Genomic DNA, 18,238 nt, shown 5'->3' on the forward strand with positions numbered 1-18,238 from the left:
ACGAGGTGAAATTTTAGAGACGCGAAATAGAAAAAAAAAATTTATCCGCGTATAATACGAGTGAGGTAAACCAGGTAAGCACGAAGAAAGGCATTTATTGCAATTGGACACCGCACTTCAATCGCTCTCATCCTCAACAGTGCTTTCTTCGGAGATTTCTTTGTCGGACAAATCTTCCCACAGGCACTCATCTTCTGTGCCATCGAGGGCGTTTGATATGCCACACTTTTTGAAAGACCGACGCACAAGGTCCGCAGGAATGCTCGCCCACGCGTCCACAATCCACTTGCACAGCGTGGCTGGCGATGCCCGCTTCAGCCGCCCAGTCGGCGTCACTGCAGGCTCACCTGAGCGCATCCACTCAGCGTAGCACAGCTTGACCGCGTCCTTGAAAGGCTTGTTTACGCAAACGTCAAGTGGCTGCAGCTGGGAAGTCATTCCGCCTGGGATGACGACAAGTTCAGTGCCGCAATCGCGTAACACTCTCTTGACCAAGTCGGCCAAATGGCAGCGAAACGCGTCCAGCACGAGGATCGACGGGAAGGACAATAGTGCACCGGGCCGCCTACACCACACGGACTTCACCCAGTCAAGGACAAGACCCTCGTTCATCCACCCTTTCTCGTGGCATCTCACGATAACATTCTTTGGCAGCTCCTCACCTTTCGGCATTGTTTTGCGTTTGAACACGACATAGGGTGGGAGCTTGTGGCCGTCTGCTGTGCACGATAGCATGACCGTAACCCGAGTCTTCTCGTTGCCGGTAGACCGGACGCAAACTTGTTTGGAACCCTTCTCGTGCACTGTGAGGGGTGATGGCATGTCCAGATAAACTGGCGTTTGGTCAGCGTTGCCTATTTGCCCTAGCTGAAAGTTCTTGGACTTCCGTAAAGAAATAATGTGGCGCTGAAAAGCCACCAGCAGCTCTTCAAACGATTCGGGCAGTTTTTGGGAAATCGACGTTCGCCGCCGTAACGAAAACCCAGCACGGCACATGTACCGGTATATCCAGTGCTTGCTCGCTTTGAAGGCGGTGCTTGGAATACCTTTTTCTCTAGCAAGCTCCCTAGCTTTTACCTGCATGAGCTCCACGCTCACAGGTAGATGTGCGGCTCGCTGTTCTCTTACGAACACCATCAGGGCCAGTTCAATTTCTGGGTATGACCCATTCTTCGGGCCGCGAAAGCTTCTTCGCGTTCCGCTGCAGGCGAAGTGCTTCCTTCTGTCGCCGCCATCCGCGGATGCTTCCCTCGGTGACGCCGAACTGCCTCCCGGCCGCACTGTTGCCGATGTTCTCGGCAACTAAATAGCCTTTCTCTTGAAAGCAGCCGAATACTGTTTTCGTGGCCCTGACATCGTGCTCCTCCACGGCAGAAAAAAAGAACCTTCCCTTCGCGAAGCGTGGTTTATGCGTCGGCGCGTACGCTGTCAGGAAGGCCACGCTAGCCCTAGCCACACCGTCACGGGTAACAAAGCCAAGCCGTAACCACGCGGCAATAACGAAACCAAAACTTCGAGCAAAACTGAAATTTTTGTTCGGATCCGCAAATAATACGAGGCGGAAATTTGAGGTGCTAATAATAGGAAAAAAACCTCGTACTATACGCGGGTTTTTACGGTAGTTTATTGTGTGTGCCAACCTGAATGCAACGGTAGCGCAGGCAGCAGTGGCACCATCTGGTGTTAAAATGTGAATATATTTTGTGACACATTTTCCGCATTTAGCCAGGGTTGTCCAAGTTGTGTCACGTAGATAGCCAGTTACATGGCCAACTAACTCGAGCCAGGGCCCAATTTCTTTTAGGTAACTGAACCAAGCAAGTTTCTTAATAACGTCATGTTAAGTTCTTTCGGGCCCTTCTGCCTACTGCCGAAACAACTACATTTGGCTAGGCTACGTTGGAGTAAAAATCCAAATCTACGCAATCCACAGTCGGCAGTGTCTTGTTAGGGTTAAGAACTACGGAATCGTTACATATTCGAAAATTGGGCAAGTTTATCCCGCATTCGTTATGCTCTCCGAAGCGGGTGTCGTGGGCGCCGCCATCTTGACAACGCCATTTTTCCTAGCATAAGAGCATGCATGCTAGATTCGAAAAACAGCGTACGTAACGCACACATACGTTAAACCTCGATTTGGAATAGCGTTTGGCGCATGTGCAGTACGGAGGACGCAATTTTTATAGCGTTCGCTATACCGTTGCGTATGTCTGCGTACGCTTTACTAAAAGTGTCTATTATGCGAGTAAATACAGTAACGCTAGCATATTATAGGCAACCTCAAAAACCCTTTCCAGGGAGCTTTTAAAGGGGCCATGACAGCCTATTTTCAAGCATACCCTGCTTATCATTTTTAATTCCCAACAGGTTAAATTACAATTCCCCAAATTCTCAGTTCGTTCTGTGTAGTAGTTATATTTAAAACGAATTTTTTTCGTTTCTTCTGCGAACTGCTTGTTGGGCTGGCAACCCCTGATCGCTGACGTCACGAGGGCATACACGCCCATGCCCCGCTTCGTCTGCTGTGAGCTGTTGAGGTGCTTGCATGCACACCGTAGACAGCGGTCGCTAGAAAACTTTTTTTATTTTAGCCTAGAGAAATAAAATGCATTTTCCGTGTTCTCTTTTGGGAACCCTTCAACTTAGTACGCGAGCTGCGTGATCCTTAGGAAAGCGGGCTTGCTCGTGGCGCCCGTTTTCTGATTGTTGAGAAAACAGAAATCGATGGACCCCTGCTTTATTATTTACGCTTAGAAGCATGCTGTTCGTATGTTATGAGTGTGGTCTTTTTTGAGCAGTCAAGTGCTCCCGTATGTGAAAAGCGGCACGTGCCGTGCATGCCTTCGCCGATGTGCGCCGTGAAAGCCGCGGCGTTCTGTTTAGCTACTTGTCCGCTATTCATCGGCCCGATAATTAAACTCAAATTATGAAAAAGTGGCACTACAGTAACCTTGAGGCACGAAAGGAGCCAAGAAAAGTGCCGAGTGCGACGACTTCCCCACTGCATGTACGTGTAGGTAAGTCGAACATACATTTCCTTCGAGAACCCTTTTGCAGGATCCAAGCTGCTTGCAAAAATCTATGCGGCTCGAATGCTTTCACTGCCCACAGCGATGAATAGTCGCCGCCGTCTAAATGAGTGCTTCGAAACAATCGTACAGCATTTAGCATTTTGCTGTGCGTGCGCATTGTGCCCCAGGAGTGCCACGATTACGACAACTGCAGCTCCGCGCTGTGGTAGTTTACATGGCTGTGCGCAAACAGTACTGCTCGTTTGCGTGGCATAAAACGCCAGGTGGGCTATGCTTATCTTAAATATTACGTACTCTTGCTAAAAAAATAATTGCACTTTTCCTCATTTGCACACCATGATAACACTGCAATAAGCGCCGATGAATCTATATCGCCTGCTTGGGAAACGCTTCGCGTAAGATACCTGCGCTACCCGCTAATTGTATCTGCTTTCTCTTAAGTCACCAAAATTTAATTTTAGATCGCTTTGGCTAAGAATACGTTCGGACATTACTTGAATTACTGAAAACAACCACAGTCGACGCCGACGGCCGCTGCCGGCTGCCTTCTGCACATTCTATGCAGACGAGGCCACATATATCGGCACTTCCCCTTATTGTACTCGCGTCCTGTGATGTAGGCAGTCGTCGCTTTGAGGGCACTGTAGCCAAAACTACGCTCGACAGCTATTTGCAGGCGCTAAAACTTGCGAATCGCTCTCCGCAATCGCTGAAATCGCACACACAAATCCTGCATACTCGCTAGGCCTCGTCACAAAAGGGGCCGGCGGTCCACCGTCGACCGAAATTCAAGAATATGGCAAGTTCCTCACTGATTAGTAAGAAAGTGTGAAGATATATGTAGCCACTTGTTTCGCTTTTTTCGATGCGGATATGGTACAGAAGCGCAGTTTTTCCGGCCGTCGCCTGGCCAGGCGTGAAGCTTTCGCTCGGCCGCACAAGCCCAGGCAACAGCGACGAGCGACACCGCTGTGCAGCGTTTTCTGCCCGTGTCGCTTGCCTCGCCTATCGGTTCTATGCGCAGGCACTGATTGAAAGCACATCTTCGCTGGCCCATGCACATCGCGTTTGTTGCCGTGGCTAGCATGAGGTCCAATAAGTTTTAAAATTCTTAAGTTTATAGAATGTCAAACCCACTTGTCCCCTATCACACTCTTCTGGTTCCCGCTAAGCTGATTCTTAACATTACTAAGATACGCAATCGTTGATCGTGCTGTCGTCGTCGTTGGTCTAGCGTGACAGACCAGTGCGTCAGCAACAGCATTTGCATGCCGACCAGCCCACCGACCTCGATCGCCGTCGCATCAGCCTATAGTGTGACCGGACCCTACCTATATCGAAGAAAACTGCGTTACTGTTATTACCGCTTTTGCGGTACCAGTCATTCATATATGGGGGATGACTGCTACTTCGATCACTCGCGAAAGTACAGGGGGCAATGAGACCTCGCTGCGCATATTGCAGCAGCCAGAGCAGACGACGTTGCTCCCTGCATGTGCTAGTGAGGTCACGAGAGCTTTCAATATGGCGGTGGCTGCCAGTCCAGGGCAGCCAAATTTCGGTAACTGACTCGTAAGGTCTTGTATTAGTTACTGAAGCACAAAACTGCAATATTAAGAACGACCATGTCATGGCCCCTTTAAGTCCACCTTCTTGCAAAAGTGCCAACAGAATTCTACGCATTCTATCAAGGTTATCTCCTCGTCTACTGCTTTGTCTCTCTTCATCATCTTCCGCTCCTATATGGGCCCAGGGTCCGTTCAAACGTATGCACCTCTGCTCTGGGCTCAACATGGGCACATAGAAAAACTGCTAGCAACCCCTGCAGCCCAAGCATGGACAGAGACAGACCCCTCCACATTCAATCTGGCAGGCAGGGCCAGGGTTGAAGAGGCAGGGAGCACCCACCATGAACGTGCGTTGCATGAGGCTCAGCTGAATGTGTATGTGTCGCAGGTGGGCGTCCAGGTGGCGAGTCCGTTCATTGATTGTGTCCTCCAGCCGACGCACCAGGGCTTCCTGTACGGATCCACAAAAGCAGTCAGTGGGTGCACAGCACTTTCTCCACACCAGCCACAGTTTTTCCCCGCAATGCTGCACCACTCTTCCTAGACTGCCACCTCAGCCACAAGGAAACAGTTTATTTTTGAAGTTTCCTTTTTACACAAGTAAAAAGCTCATCACAAGACGCAATCTGTGCTTGAGTTTTCATGCCTGTGACATATATGAAAGCTTGAGGCATTAAATTCTGTTTTTATTTGCTGATGATGAGACTGGTTAGCCGAGCAATACAGGAACCCGTGGGGCATGGTGCACTGTTGCAACTATTTTTTCTCTATGTGGTATCCTACTACAATTGAACCTTATTATAGCGAACATGGTTTTATGGGGTTTAATGTCCCAGAGCGACTCAGGCTATGAGAGATGCCATAGTCGACGGCTCCGCACTATTCCGACCACCTACGGTTCCTTAATGTGCGCCGACATCAACAGTACACGGGCCTCTAGCATTTCGCCTCCATTGAAATGCAACTGCCACGGCCGGGATCGAACCTGCTTCTTTCGAGTCAGCAGCCCAGCACCATAACCACTGAGCCACCACGATGGCCATTATAGCGAACGAGTGCTTGGCAAGCGCTTTGTGGCCTCTCACCGGCTGGTCAGGCTCAGCAGCTCGAGCCAGGCGTCCATCAGACAGGCTTTGATCCTTAGTGGCCTTCTCGGGAGTCATAGGTGCAGAGCTGCTCGAAGCGGATTCCACCCTGACTGAGTGATGGCTCTGCGATGCTTCACTGCCGTTGATTACCATGGGTGCCTCCAATGCCACGTCTGCCCGAGGGAGAAATGGGAACACTTTAAGCACAGCAGCAAGTCCAAGAGAAAATGCAGCATGCCCTCCTCACTGAGGGAAGAACTTTATAAACAAACTAATAAAACCGGGCTATGGACACAGGACAGAATAGAAAAGGACACATAGGGCACTGTGTGTCCTTTTCTTCTCTGTCCTGTGCCCCTGTATAATTTACCTGTAAAGGCCGCACCTGCGTATGGGCAGCACCTTGTTTTCCAGGAGGAAATATTAAAAAGGTCCATGTGAGGGGTGCACCCAAACTTTCCACAACCTACGTGGGAATAGCCTTCGACATGCATGAACTGTGGCCTCCGCAATCAGCTCCAGCTGCGAGCAATGGTTTGCTTTATCGCGGAGGCGATGCATACGCACAGGAGCTTCCAGGTGCCGCCCACGGATAGCACTGAGGCTGCGTCATCATCAACTTTTTCCGCCAAAGCAAGCCGCATATCGGCATCAGCATTACCAGCTCCAGCCTTTTGTGGCAGTCGAAGGAACGGAAGTTGTGGTAGCATGTTAGTTCACGATAGTCGTGGCTTTCGCATGCCGCCACCGAGCATAAGTGTTTTAGCACGATGGGCAAGCACTTTAATAGCTACACCGCAGGGAATGTGCTGTCGAACACGGCAAGCGTGCAGCAGGCAGGAAATTCGACATGGCCGAGGAGTGCGCCCGACGATGCTGCAACCAAAAAGATGCATTGAGGAACACAAGCTGCAAAAAGCGCACCTTCCGAGGCAAGCCGTGCAAGTTTGCCGAACTGGAAGAAGAGCTGCTCTGCTAAGTGATGGAAGCGCGGAACAACGGCTGCGCGTTGACAGCAGACATGCTGGGAGACTTGTATTGGGATGAGCATGCACCAGAGCACAGCACCAGCTCGGAGCCCTAAGACTCTGGGAGTCACGACTGAAGGTAAAATAAATGCCGCTCATCCTCCGATTGGTGCGTTTTTAATTAAAACATTTTTTTAATGCACATTGCGTGTATAGGACACCCCAAAAATTGGCCCTCAAATCCGGAAAAAAAAGTGCGGACCTTACACATGTTTATATGGCAACTATGCAGAACTAACTCGCCCAATCTGCCGTTCTTTATAAACGAGTACCACTCAACCATCACAGGCAAACTGACTACAGTAAAACCTCATTAATTCTAACTCTCAATTCAAACTGACACCCGGGTCCAGGCACAACCCTGTGTATTTCAATGAGGAAAAACTCCCGATAATTCGAACAAGCCGGCATTGCTTCGATTAATTCGTACTAGGAGCCCCTGGCTGACACTGCTCCTTGTAGAAAGAAGTTGACCCATAGCGAATACAACGCGCTGCAAATTTACTAGAGACCTAAAACAATGAGAAAAAAAAAGCCGAGCGCACAAGGCTGGTGTAGCCCGTGCTCCGGCGCATGCTGAAGCAGGTTTTCGCTGCCACACTCGCTTGCGCCACCAATGCTTCGGCGCAAGTCGTTCCAGGTTTTCATTGTGCCGCGGTCGCTGGTCATGTGGTGTACACAACACAGTACGGCTATAGACAAGCGTCACGGGTGTAGGCAAAAATGCAGATGCCTACACTGTGCCAAGCGACGCTGCCTTTGAAACCAACTTGCGTATGCTAATATTTCAAACCGTGCGCGTCACTTGTGGTCAGAAACATTTTTGTTGATGCTCAGAGAGTAGTTGTGCACTTTTTCAACCTGTTTGCCAGATGAAATTAGTCTGTGGAGCTCTGCATCGGGTGCTCCTCCGCTCCTATTTAGAGACAAGGGACGGCGGGCAAAAGTGCGAGTTATGGGGAGAAACTAATCGTTCACACTTCTCAACCTCTGGGCCGATACAGCATATCCAATTGCTAGTGCAAGATGTAGGACGACATGATGCACGACGTGAAGCAGCTTTTTTACATAACGAACATTGTGATGTGCTTCCTATTTTCGCCGAGCCGCTTCACTCCGGAGGCCGCGGCAATCAATGAACACTTAAGTCTTATAGCTGCTTTGAATAAGGCAAATGCGATCAGAGCTGCACAAGTGAATGCACAGCCGTTTACCCCCAGTTCCAAACAGAATTTACACTCACTCTGCTAAGCTATAAACAAAAAATTTTGCTTCTTTTGGTGTAGTATTTGCTGTGTTTGCCAGGTTCTGATCGACCTACAGTGGAAGAACTCAGATAATTTGGGAAATAACATTGCATGAATTTACAGAGATCTTAGCTTTGTTGGACCAGTGTTGAAACGACGCACTTGAAGGTCGTGAAAATGAAAACAAAAACTACACGTTGTGCCTGCTACAGCCCTGAGTTCGGTGCTGCTTCAAACGGTGTGAACGCTGAAGGCGACTGGCAGCAGTTTTTTTTTGTTTTCTTTTGCGCGTGAAATGATGCTCGGGACGTTGCCCGGGTGATCAGCATCTGAAAATAGCCCCTTGCGTTCAACTTACGATCACAAGCACACGGAATATTGTGCCTGAACTTATGCTGAGAGCCCAATAGAATGAGAAAGAGTTGCAGGCGTTACTTGATTCATGCACTGTTTGCCATCCAACGGAGGAGCAACAATGTGGACTGAGAGACACGAACCAAATGATTAGATTCCAACGTAGAAACACAATGGTAAGCTCAAAGCCAATCAGTCGCCGAACTTGCCCTGCTCCTTGGCCCCTGCCCGTCACTTTCGCGCCTATCTGACTGCAATAACTTGTAGAAACATATTCCGCTTCCTTTCTTGTGCATTACGGTTAAACGAACAGAGCCACAATTTATCGGCCCGCCGTGAATTTTGCCCAAAACACGCAAGCGCAGCAAACCTGATGCGGACGGCCCCGCCTTTTGCCTACACAACAAAAGTCACTGCTGACGCCAGTGCCTCCGCATCTCCTTGATGTCACGTCCTGACGCTTGTCTATAGTGAATTGTAGTACGGCGGTTCGGGTGCCACCGTCGTGCTTTTTGTTGGTACCTCGAGCTACGTGGACAGCAGTGCATTACGTGGACATTGGAGCCCTTGAGTGATGCTGGTATAATTGCGGCTGCATGCAGTCAGCAGATGCCGCAGGGCTCACGTGCGGTGAGCACAGCCGATAGTGATGAGTCCGACTGCGGCGACAACCCACGCTTTTGCTGTGTGTAGCTTTTTTGCTTGCTTAGGCACTCTACTTGCGCCTCGCACAGCTGCTGCGACCAGAAATGTCGCAGCGCCTCATTGGGCTCCTTCCTTTAGCTGTGTTGCCAAACACAATGGATTAAGAGGGTTCACCTGTGACAGTGTCCATAGGAAATACAGTGAAAGCTCGTTAATTCGACCCCCGTTAATTCGGACAATCGGATAATTCGACCTGCACGCATGGTCCCTACAATTATATATAGGAGTCTATGGTGCAAAACTTTCGTTAATTCGGACAAATTTTACCGCCCATCGGTTAATTCGACGTAGTTCCACGGCCCGCCAAGAGCGGCGCTACTGTAAAGTTGGAAAAAAAGAATGTAGCGTACGCCATCCGTACGGTCATCGTCATCAGCAGTGCGAGAGAGGGCGAGGGAAGCAACGTTAGCAGTGGCCGAAGCGCCCGGTGTCTTTCTTTGTGCTTCGTTGCCTCTTGCAGTCGTGCTCAGTCGTCGTGTTAACGCTATCTTCAGCAAGTCTCGTTTTGGCGTGTGTCGTCGTTGCCCCGTGTTTCTTGCTGCTACGATCGCGGTTATTGAGCCCTAACACGCCTTTTCTGGATATTGCGTGCTTTGCCAGCGTGTTTACTGTGCTGTTTTCGAGTGCGTAGAGCGCCGTGCCTGCGCGCCTCGCCATCGCGTCCTGCTCCGATGGCGACACCGGCAAAGCGGCCTAAGTACAACCAGGCGAAGGACCTAGCCACGAAAGTGGAAATATTGAAGGTGCTGAAGGATGGTGTTTCACGCTCTGACGTGATGGTCAAGTATGATGTTAAAAGAACCACCTTGGCCACTTACGTGAAGAATGAAAACAGCATTATGGAGGCGTTTGACAGTGAAGCGCCGAAGCGCACGGTGAAAGAAGACGCAGAAGCCTTGTCCGTGCTGGAAGACTTCTGTGAACAAATTCCGGATGGTTCGCGTGCCGCGGAGCATCTGGCAGCTGTTAGAGCTATTGTAGCCGCTCAAATTCGCCCGAAAAAGCAGACGACGATAACAAACTTCTTTGCCAAATAAAGGTATGTCATGCTGGGGCAAATTTCATGTTTTTTGTGGTTCATTCGATATTTCGACATTCGGTTAATTCGACAATTTTTCGCGGTCCCATCAGTGTCGAATTAACGAGCTTTTACTGTACATGGAAACATTCAGAAGCTGTAGGAAGTCTAAAAATGCCTCGATTTTCATGAGGTCTGTGGCAGAGTATTCTTCTTTAATGAATGAAGGAAATGTTGCAGACACATATTTTTTAAGTTTCATTTTTTTACAAATCAGAGGTAAATATCCAGAAAAATTACACTTTTAGGTATGTCGGTCTTTCATGTCATCTCGTGAAAAAACTAAGCCAAATATCGAAATTTCGTCTGCAACATTTCCTCCCTTTTTCTTTGATTGTCAAGCCGCAATTTTCATTCATATCGAGCCTAGTATTTGCATTTTACAAGCTCTGAAAGTTGTGTATGTATTTTCTGCGGGGATTTGAAATTCACGCCAAAATTAACTTGCGCAACATGGCTCCGTCTGGCGTCAGAACCAGCCTCTTGGTTGTCTGTGTTCGTGCACGCAGGTTTTTACTCAGAACATGGACGGACCTGAGCTCTTTCCTTTTTTCTTGCTTGGGCAGTATTCGGAAAAGATTTCTGCGTTTCTTTTTTGCTCCAGCTCTTGGTGCGGAAAAGAAGTGGAATGCAAGGCCACACCCAAAAGTGCCCCCCCCCACCTCCGCTCAAGGCAGCCACACAATAAGGCATTGTTAGTAACAAAACACAGGATGGGGGCTCCCTGTTGGGAGAGCAGCATTGTTCCTTGCCCAGGGCAAGTTCGCAGTGACCCAGGTGTCGATACAAGTCAAGAATGAAGCTGCAAAAATTCCTCACAAGAGGGCCTCGAGCCGATAGCAGCCGGCGCTTACAGGAACCCACACGCCTGGTTGTTTGAAAACCGGTACTGGTACGCACGCCAAGCTGGAAGTCGACAGGTCGGGTCCAGTCAATTCCGCCACAAGGGGTAGGTGACTCAACTCGACCCTAAAACGATGTGCTTGTAAACGCTGTTGGATCGAAAAGTAGGGTTACTGAGAGGGAAGGGGATAAAGGCGAACTTGCTTTTCACGTGCGCCGTCGCACCTTGAATACAGCGATGGCGTGCCTCAATCTTGGAGCTACTGCTTGCTCGACGCTTCGTGTCGCTACAGCTGAACCGGTCTCAAATCGCTAAGATCGAGTTCATGTAAACACGCAGCGGTTGAGTTGGATTGACCATGCTCAACCCAACCCCCGAATTGACCCGATGCTATCGGGTTCATGTAAACAGGACTAATGGCATAGACTTATTGTCATGACGTAGCGATTACCCTCTTTCACTGAGGCATTTGCTAATCACGTGCGATTTCACGCTACACTCGCGGACAACTATGTATACCAGTGCAACAGCCCATATCAAGGGGAGGAAAGACCTTCCTTTTCCTGCTAAGCCCCTCCTGCACTGCAACTGCGACGTCATGAGAAACGGTCGAAGCCAACGTTCAGCTTTGGCTCCAATCTAGTGAAACCAGAATGTGTTGGATCGGCATCGAAGCATCGGTTCTCTAACGAATCTTTGGTCGAGCGTTGCTCTTTTCCCCCAATTCTCCTCACAACCAGGCACATCTCTGCCAGAACGTTCGCGTTACCAGTGCAGGTGCTATCCACTCTACACGGGTAAGCATGGCTGCACCTTATCTGCAGAAAGGAGCTCGCGGATTTCCGAGCCCCCTACTCCAGAATAGACATCTCCGTGGTGTAAATAACGTGATGTCGAACGTTCATGGCCTGGCTGGCAAAATCATCCAGTTTTGCTCCTGAACCGGTTTCACATGTGTCAAGCGTTCCCCAAACGTCTTTATTCTCCCAATTAGATACGCCTCGGTATGCGCCACACCTAGTCGCACCTCCTGCACTACGCTTCAAAAAGTCTCACATTTCAATCCGAAAAACACTCGGAAGGGGCGCTATTAAATACATATATAAAATATGTAATACATAAAAGTATATGACATATAAAATATATAAAAGAACATAAGGCAGAGCTCATAATGAGATTTTTTCGGAAACCGTAGTAGGTGTGAAATTTTCCCTTTCAAACTCCAGACGTCATGACAATTCAGGTGGGCTGCCGTTTTTGGGTTCAGAAAGAGCACACGCGGTTGGCGTGGCTGCAGTATCCATCTATTAAATTGCAATTTTTATTATTTTCAACAAAAAAACCCCTACTAGCAACTTTGTCCAGAACAGTTGGTAGTCGCTTGTGCAATGATGAAATTCGCGTTCAAGGTCACCAAAAATAGCAACAGGACGATCTCAGTACTTTTGCAAACCACACATCTAACCCTTTTACCCAAGTCTGATTTGTTTCGTGGTGAAATTATAAGCAGTGAAGGAGACATGAAACGAAGTATTTCAGCAGTAATTTAGATACGGAACTGACTATCGCCCATAAATAAACTGAAGAATTCGGCGACGCCGATAGCTCGGTGCTCGGTGGTCATCGAAGAGGAACCTTCAAGATAAGGCGCTAAAAACAACTACAACAACCCAGAATAATGTCGAAATAGTTGCGCCTGGCTGCATTCCTCCCTTCCAGATAACACTGATCGCATCTCGCATAACAAAGTGATATTCCCGCACACCAACGGTTTTGAACTCGAACATGTAGCGGCGCTGGCATCGCCAGCGTCGCTGATGAAGCAGAAGAAGCTCTCGCTCGTGCCCATCAAAACGCCGGCAGCAACTAGCCAGCCAGATCAACAACCCGCTCCTCCAGCTCACCAGACGCGGCGGCTACCGGGACTTCAATAAATGTGGTTCTTCCTCCACATCTGGTGATACCGGACGACAGCCCCGACGCACACAACGCCGCTCCCACCGGCTCTGCGCTCCTGCCCGTCCTGTTCCTCCACTTGGCCCTGCCGCTGCACAGCCGCAGTTCGCACCCGGCTTTCGGCAGCCTCTCGCCGCCATGTACGCACCTCCCATCACATCCGGTGAGCTCCTCCAGCCATATCAACGCCCCTACCTTCCTCGGCTGCCCAGCCTGCCCGCTTTTTATGCCAGGGACCCCGTTTTGTGGCTGGCGCTGCTGGACTCGCACTTCCATATCAACGTGTCCAGCCAGCTGCTGCGTTATCAGCACGCCAGCCGCGAACTTCCACCCGGTCTCCTAGCACAGCTACGGTTGCCGCCTCCCGGCGCAGACATATACGCCGATTTCAAGAAGGGCCTGACGGCGTATTTTGACTTGGAGCTCCCACAGACTCTTTACGCTCCTGTTCCCGACTCAGCAGCTGCGGGGCCACTCGACTCGCCACCCCTGGCCGCATTCCCGACCCGAGCTGCTTCGGTTTTCCCTCCGCCAGTTTATGCACCGGAGCCGCTCCCCACACCGGTGCGTCGGCTATTGCCGCCGCCGAATGAGCGCCCATCCACGGTTCGGCAAGTGGCACGTGAGCACAAGTCGGTCTCTTGCCGACTTTCACACCCAGCTGCACCAACGTGCATCCCCGTCTCTCCCAAGTTTTCTCCACCAGCCCCTATGGACGACCATCCACCTGCGAGCTCCCGTCCCACGGCGCCTCCTGCCCAGCCGTTTCCCAGCTGTGGCACCTGCCCTTGGACCATCAACGGCAGCACCCTCTCCCGACCCAGGCCCGGACTCATTTCTCGACCGCAATTCACCTGCTCCCTCAAGCCCAACCACAGTGAACCCAACTGCCCTACCTGTCACGAGGCGCATATGCACGCCACACCTGAGCCTTGTTGCGCCTACCGCGCCACCCGAAACGCCTGCCACGCATCCCTGCCCACCTGGCGCTTTCACCACTGCATGTGCCTCCTCGACGGCCGAGACAGCCTCAGCAGGTGGTGGCATGCTTGTGATGCATTGCAGCGTGCCCCATCCAATACCTTCTATGGACTCGGACCTACCGTATCCTTCTCAGTCCGACAAGTACTCCCCAGACTTGCTTCTTGTGCCCCCAACAACCGGTCCCAAACCCACGGTGAGCTCACTTTTGCAGCCCTTTGGTACACCCCGTCGCCCGTTTCGACTACTACCTAACAAGGCAGCCCGTGCCTCATGCCGCAGACCTCACGCTCAGTGCTGTCCGCCGTTGTTTCGCCACTGCCCGCGGCCAATGCATCGCCTCCACTTCTATGTCTTCCCCACGCCACACCTTTGTCCGCACCAACTGGGACATCGCAAAACTGCCTCCCAACCACAGACCCCGCCCGTAGGTTGTACGACTGAAGCACGCCTAGCTCACCTCCCGCTCCTCGACGACTTGCCCCGCCTTGTGCTTCCGTCATCCTCATCTTTTGGCTCTCCTCGCCCTTTGCGTGCATGTGACTGGTCACATGGTTTAATGTATTTACTCGCGTAATTTGCACACCCCTTATTTATTTCCTGGGTTTATTAAAAAAATACTTTTACGTGCACATTTTACACTTCCTGCTGCGCCAGACCACCAGCATGCATTCAGGTGTGCGCAAGGCAGGATTGGGAACACTGACACGGCCGCATCGCCGTGTACTTCAGGAAACCTCCAATGACAACAGTCGAAACTACCGAACCACTGGTTGTTCTGTTTGCCACTAGTCAGCCGGCCCTACACGAATGTGCCATTTTATTGCCTATTATCTCCATCTGACTCCGACTGCTGGCTTTGCTCATTTATTAATGCGAAAGCATTAAATGGCTCACTTTCAAGGTCACATCAGCAAAAATGCGTCTTCAAGAAATGGCGCCATGTGATGACATGAGCTGACGAGTCAATTGATGAAGATGATGGCATCACATAATTAATGCTAATTACACGCACCTAATTAATGTTAAGGTATTTATGCAACACCAAAACTAATTAGTATATATAGTAATGACATGAGTGTGACATCATAGCAAGTCACGTATGGGGCGATGTAAATGTAATGTCACACGAAGCCCCCACCCGCCCCCTAATACATGAAAGTGTAAATGAAATCCCAGCGATGGCATCACTGGCTGACATCAATATGGTGACAGTTGTGACGACTACATTCGCATCAAAATTTTGAGCAACTGTTCGTCATGCCAGGTGGTGTCAGAATATTTCCCTTTGCGTATAGCTTACATGTTTTAGTCAACTTGAAGGCTAGCTTGCAACGGGGGTTCGGACCAATGACATATGCACCTTAAGTTGCATGCTTTAAGCTATGCTTGAGATGCCCACTGAGATGTAGAGATGTGAGAGCTCCTGCAACCTTTCCTTTCCTCGAAAACCTTTCCTTTCCACAGAGCACATGCTTTCGCATTCCTCCACGTAAGCAGACTTAAGTGCCCTCAGAATTTTTGCTTTGAACTGCGAATTTCTGCTCAAATTCCTGTTTTTTGAGCAAATTCAATTTCGCATCACCTCTGAAAATTATTACGTACTTATGCAAGCACCATGCATGACATCCACGGCTCGATCGACACAACTTTTGACCTCACACGTGTGTCAGCTTAATGCGTCCGCGCATAGGTACGCTCCAATTATATAAGCCTGCCCCCTACCTTAGGAGGGTCACTGTTCGAAAAAATGTCGACTTATATAATTGGCAATACACGGTAAATCCTCGGACTTCAATGGAGTGGAAAATGACGTCCAAATTATCCGAATGTCAAATCGCATCCGAATGTCTTTTGCATGAAAATAAAATTTAGTTGGTGAAAACCACGGCAATGTTCATCTTTTAAGACGACAATTGCTTGACAGCTGCAGTTTTTCGCCATTCTCTCTAATGCTTTACTTCATGCATGCTATTGGGAGTGCCGGAACCAGAACTGCTACATAATGGGAAGGCTGTCCGCGGCTTCTTTCAGTGTGCGACGCGGTAGCGCTGGAGCTTCTTTGCATGTGGCTCCACATGCGAGGAGGCTCCATGGCACAAACTGCAAACAGCACGTGTCTAGCACAGAGTTTCGGTCCACTGGAAGAACGAAAACACCTCACGACGAGCGGCCGCAAGGGAAGCACCACCGGCACCGGAGTGGCAACAAGTCTTCGCAAAACAAAGGAAAAAAGATCAGCAACACTGCTGTCATTCTAAACGATGAGCTTGATTGGCTAATCAATATGCGTGACTGATAGCCATCGTCGCCGCAGGCTGGCAGCGAAGATACAGGACTGAAACTGCGCCACCGGGCTCTCTTTTGGCCTATTGATGGGAGGCATGGAGATCGTCAACACGCCCGCCATCATGCACATATCAGAGGGGCGCGGGTAACAATGTCTTATGCAGTGCAGGCTTGAAAACGATTATTTTGGTGGTCGTTTGCCCAGCAGATCATTCCTAGAGCCCACTGAATTAGAATTGGAGCCCGTCTCAAATAACCGATGCCAGCCTCGGGGCATAGAAATTAACGAGCTTCTGACACCATAGGCTTACATGGGCGTCTGGCGCGAATCCGGCAGCAGTCAGATTTAACAGAGTTTCCTAATTAAGAGTGGTATAACTAGCAAGGTCTTGCTGTAAAAAAATAACACTAAGGAGGCCTATCCGTGGGACAGAAAAACACGCTGAATGATGGTATGTCCGATTGTTTGGTAATACAGCATGCAAAGGGATCGCACACATGGTGCACCTTTGTCAGTTTGCCAGCACTTGAAGGTGGGACAACAACGGTCCCACAAAGGACAGAAATTAAAAAGCAACCGATGGTGAATGCTGAACGGGCACAGTGACAAGCAACGTACCTGCTGCTGCACCTGCTGCTGAAGCTGCTCCTGCCTGAATGTCCTCCTCGCGTGGTGACGCCATCGGGGACTTCCAAAAGGAGGGCCCCGTTGACAGGGAAGAGTCTGCCAGCACCGGCATGAAGTCACTCAGCCCTGTTGAAGAGGGGGAAAAAAGAAAAGCAAGCCTCCATACTTCTGGCCCTGTGTATCTGATTCTCTACACCTGCGTGCACAAACAAATGCAGAAGAAAAAAAAAAAAAAGACTACCATTTTAAGAGCTCGCAGTTTCTTGAACGTTTTTAAAACCCGGGCGCTCTGAGCGGCTTAACTTTTGGCATGAAGGCAACTGGCAAGTGAACGCCGCTGCTGAGGGGGCTTCACCATCCATCAAACAGTTCAACTGATAGAGCAAATATAAAAAAAATACTGCAATGATCAGGTCAAAGGTGGAATGTATTAAACCTCAATGCAACCAAGCATGTATTCTAGTTTTCATAACTTCTGATTCATAGAACACCATGTATTTTTAGCGTCAATATAAAATATGGTATAAAATCTGGTACCTCGCTTGGAACTAACCAGACGAAAATTTGTCTGCGGCCTCATGTGGCTCAGCAGAGCGTAAACGTGGAAGTCGGCACTGGCCAGCTAGAGACTGTGGAGCACGTAGGCAGATTGAAATGTGACGATCATACTGGCGAGCACACCACCTGTCGCACCATCTGGGTCAGTACGAGCAAAGCTGGCATGAGCATCAATACGGCCAGTAAGGGCAGCCTGAAGCTCTCGTTATCTAGCCCATAACTGGCACAGGTTTTGGCCAAAATCTTGCCCAAAATTAGTGCTCCGTGATTATCACATTTAAAGACTCCCAAAGCTCGATAAAAGGACTGAAAGGGTCGGAGCCATCGGCACCCCCATCAGCTGTGAAGCCTGGCTCTCACTTCACATCCAACAACCTTGCTTCCCACTCTGACAACGCGTGCAAACACGCAATGACACACACTCTCACTTACAGTGGAAAAGGTAGGCACAGGGCAGGCCTAATTATATTTCATTGCTTGTTCACTGAAAGATACCAGATACCACGGCAGCAGGGGCCGTGGGAACACTGCTTGATCATGTCTACAGTATCGTTACAGCCACGTGTACTATCGAGGGAATCTACTCTCACCAATAGCCCAGTGTCAAGGAATAACCAGAACGCCTTCAACCGAGAGGCTGCCGACGCATGCTCCGTTTTGGATGCAAGTCGCTGATTGCCACCGCAAGAGGACCCAGCGCCGTTTCTGACGAATGCTGCTCTTACTTCGCTGGATATAAACCCCCACGCAAGGCCGAAGATGACATTTTGGCAGCAGCAAGGGCCATGGGAACACTGCTTGATCACGTCTACTGTACCGTTACAGGTTGGCGATACATTCTTTCTCGTTAACCCGCTGTAAATTCCACGCTTCTACTGTTGC

The 18,238-nt window shown here is 49.8% G+C and overlaps 1 protein-coding gene across 5 annotated transcripts in view; it reads right to left on the reverse strand.

Annotated features, from left to right (window-relative positions):
• The window catches only part of LOC144107922 (protein NEDD1-like), a 150,177-nt gene that overhangs the window by 46,293 nt on the left and 85,646 nt on the right, over positions 1-18,238 (reverse strand). For all 5 annotated transcript variants that reach the window (XM_077641158.1, XM_077641157.1, XM_077641156.1 and 2 more), the window contains exons 12-14: positions 16,790-16,924; positions 5,686-5,861; positions 4,941-5,051 (exon numbers count right to left, since the gene is read on the reverse strand). In XM_077641158.1, coding sequence (XP_077497284.1) covers positions 4,941-5,051; positions 5,686-5,861; positions 16,790-16,924 — 422 coding nt within the window. The remainder of the gene's footprint in view (positions 1-4,940; positions 5,052-5,685; positions 5,862-16,789; positions 16,925-18,238) is intronic.

This window comes from Amblyomma americanum, chromosome 10 (genome assembly GCF_052857255.1).
Source record: "Amblyomma americanum isolate KBUSLIRL-KWMA chromosome 10, ASM5285725v1, whole genome shotgun sequence".
NCBI classification, from domain to species: domain Eukaryota; kingdom Metazoa; phylum Arthropoda; class Arachnida; order Ixodida; family Ixodidae; genus Amblyomma; species Amblyomma americanum.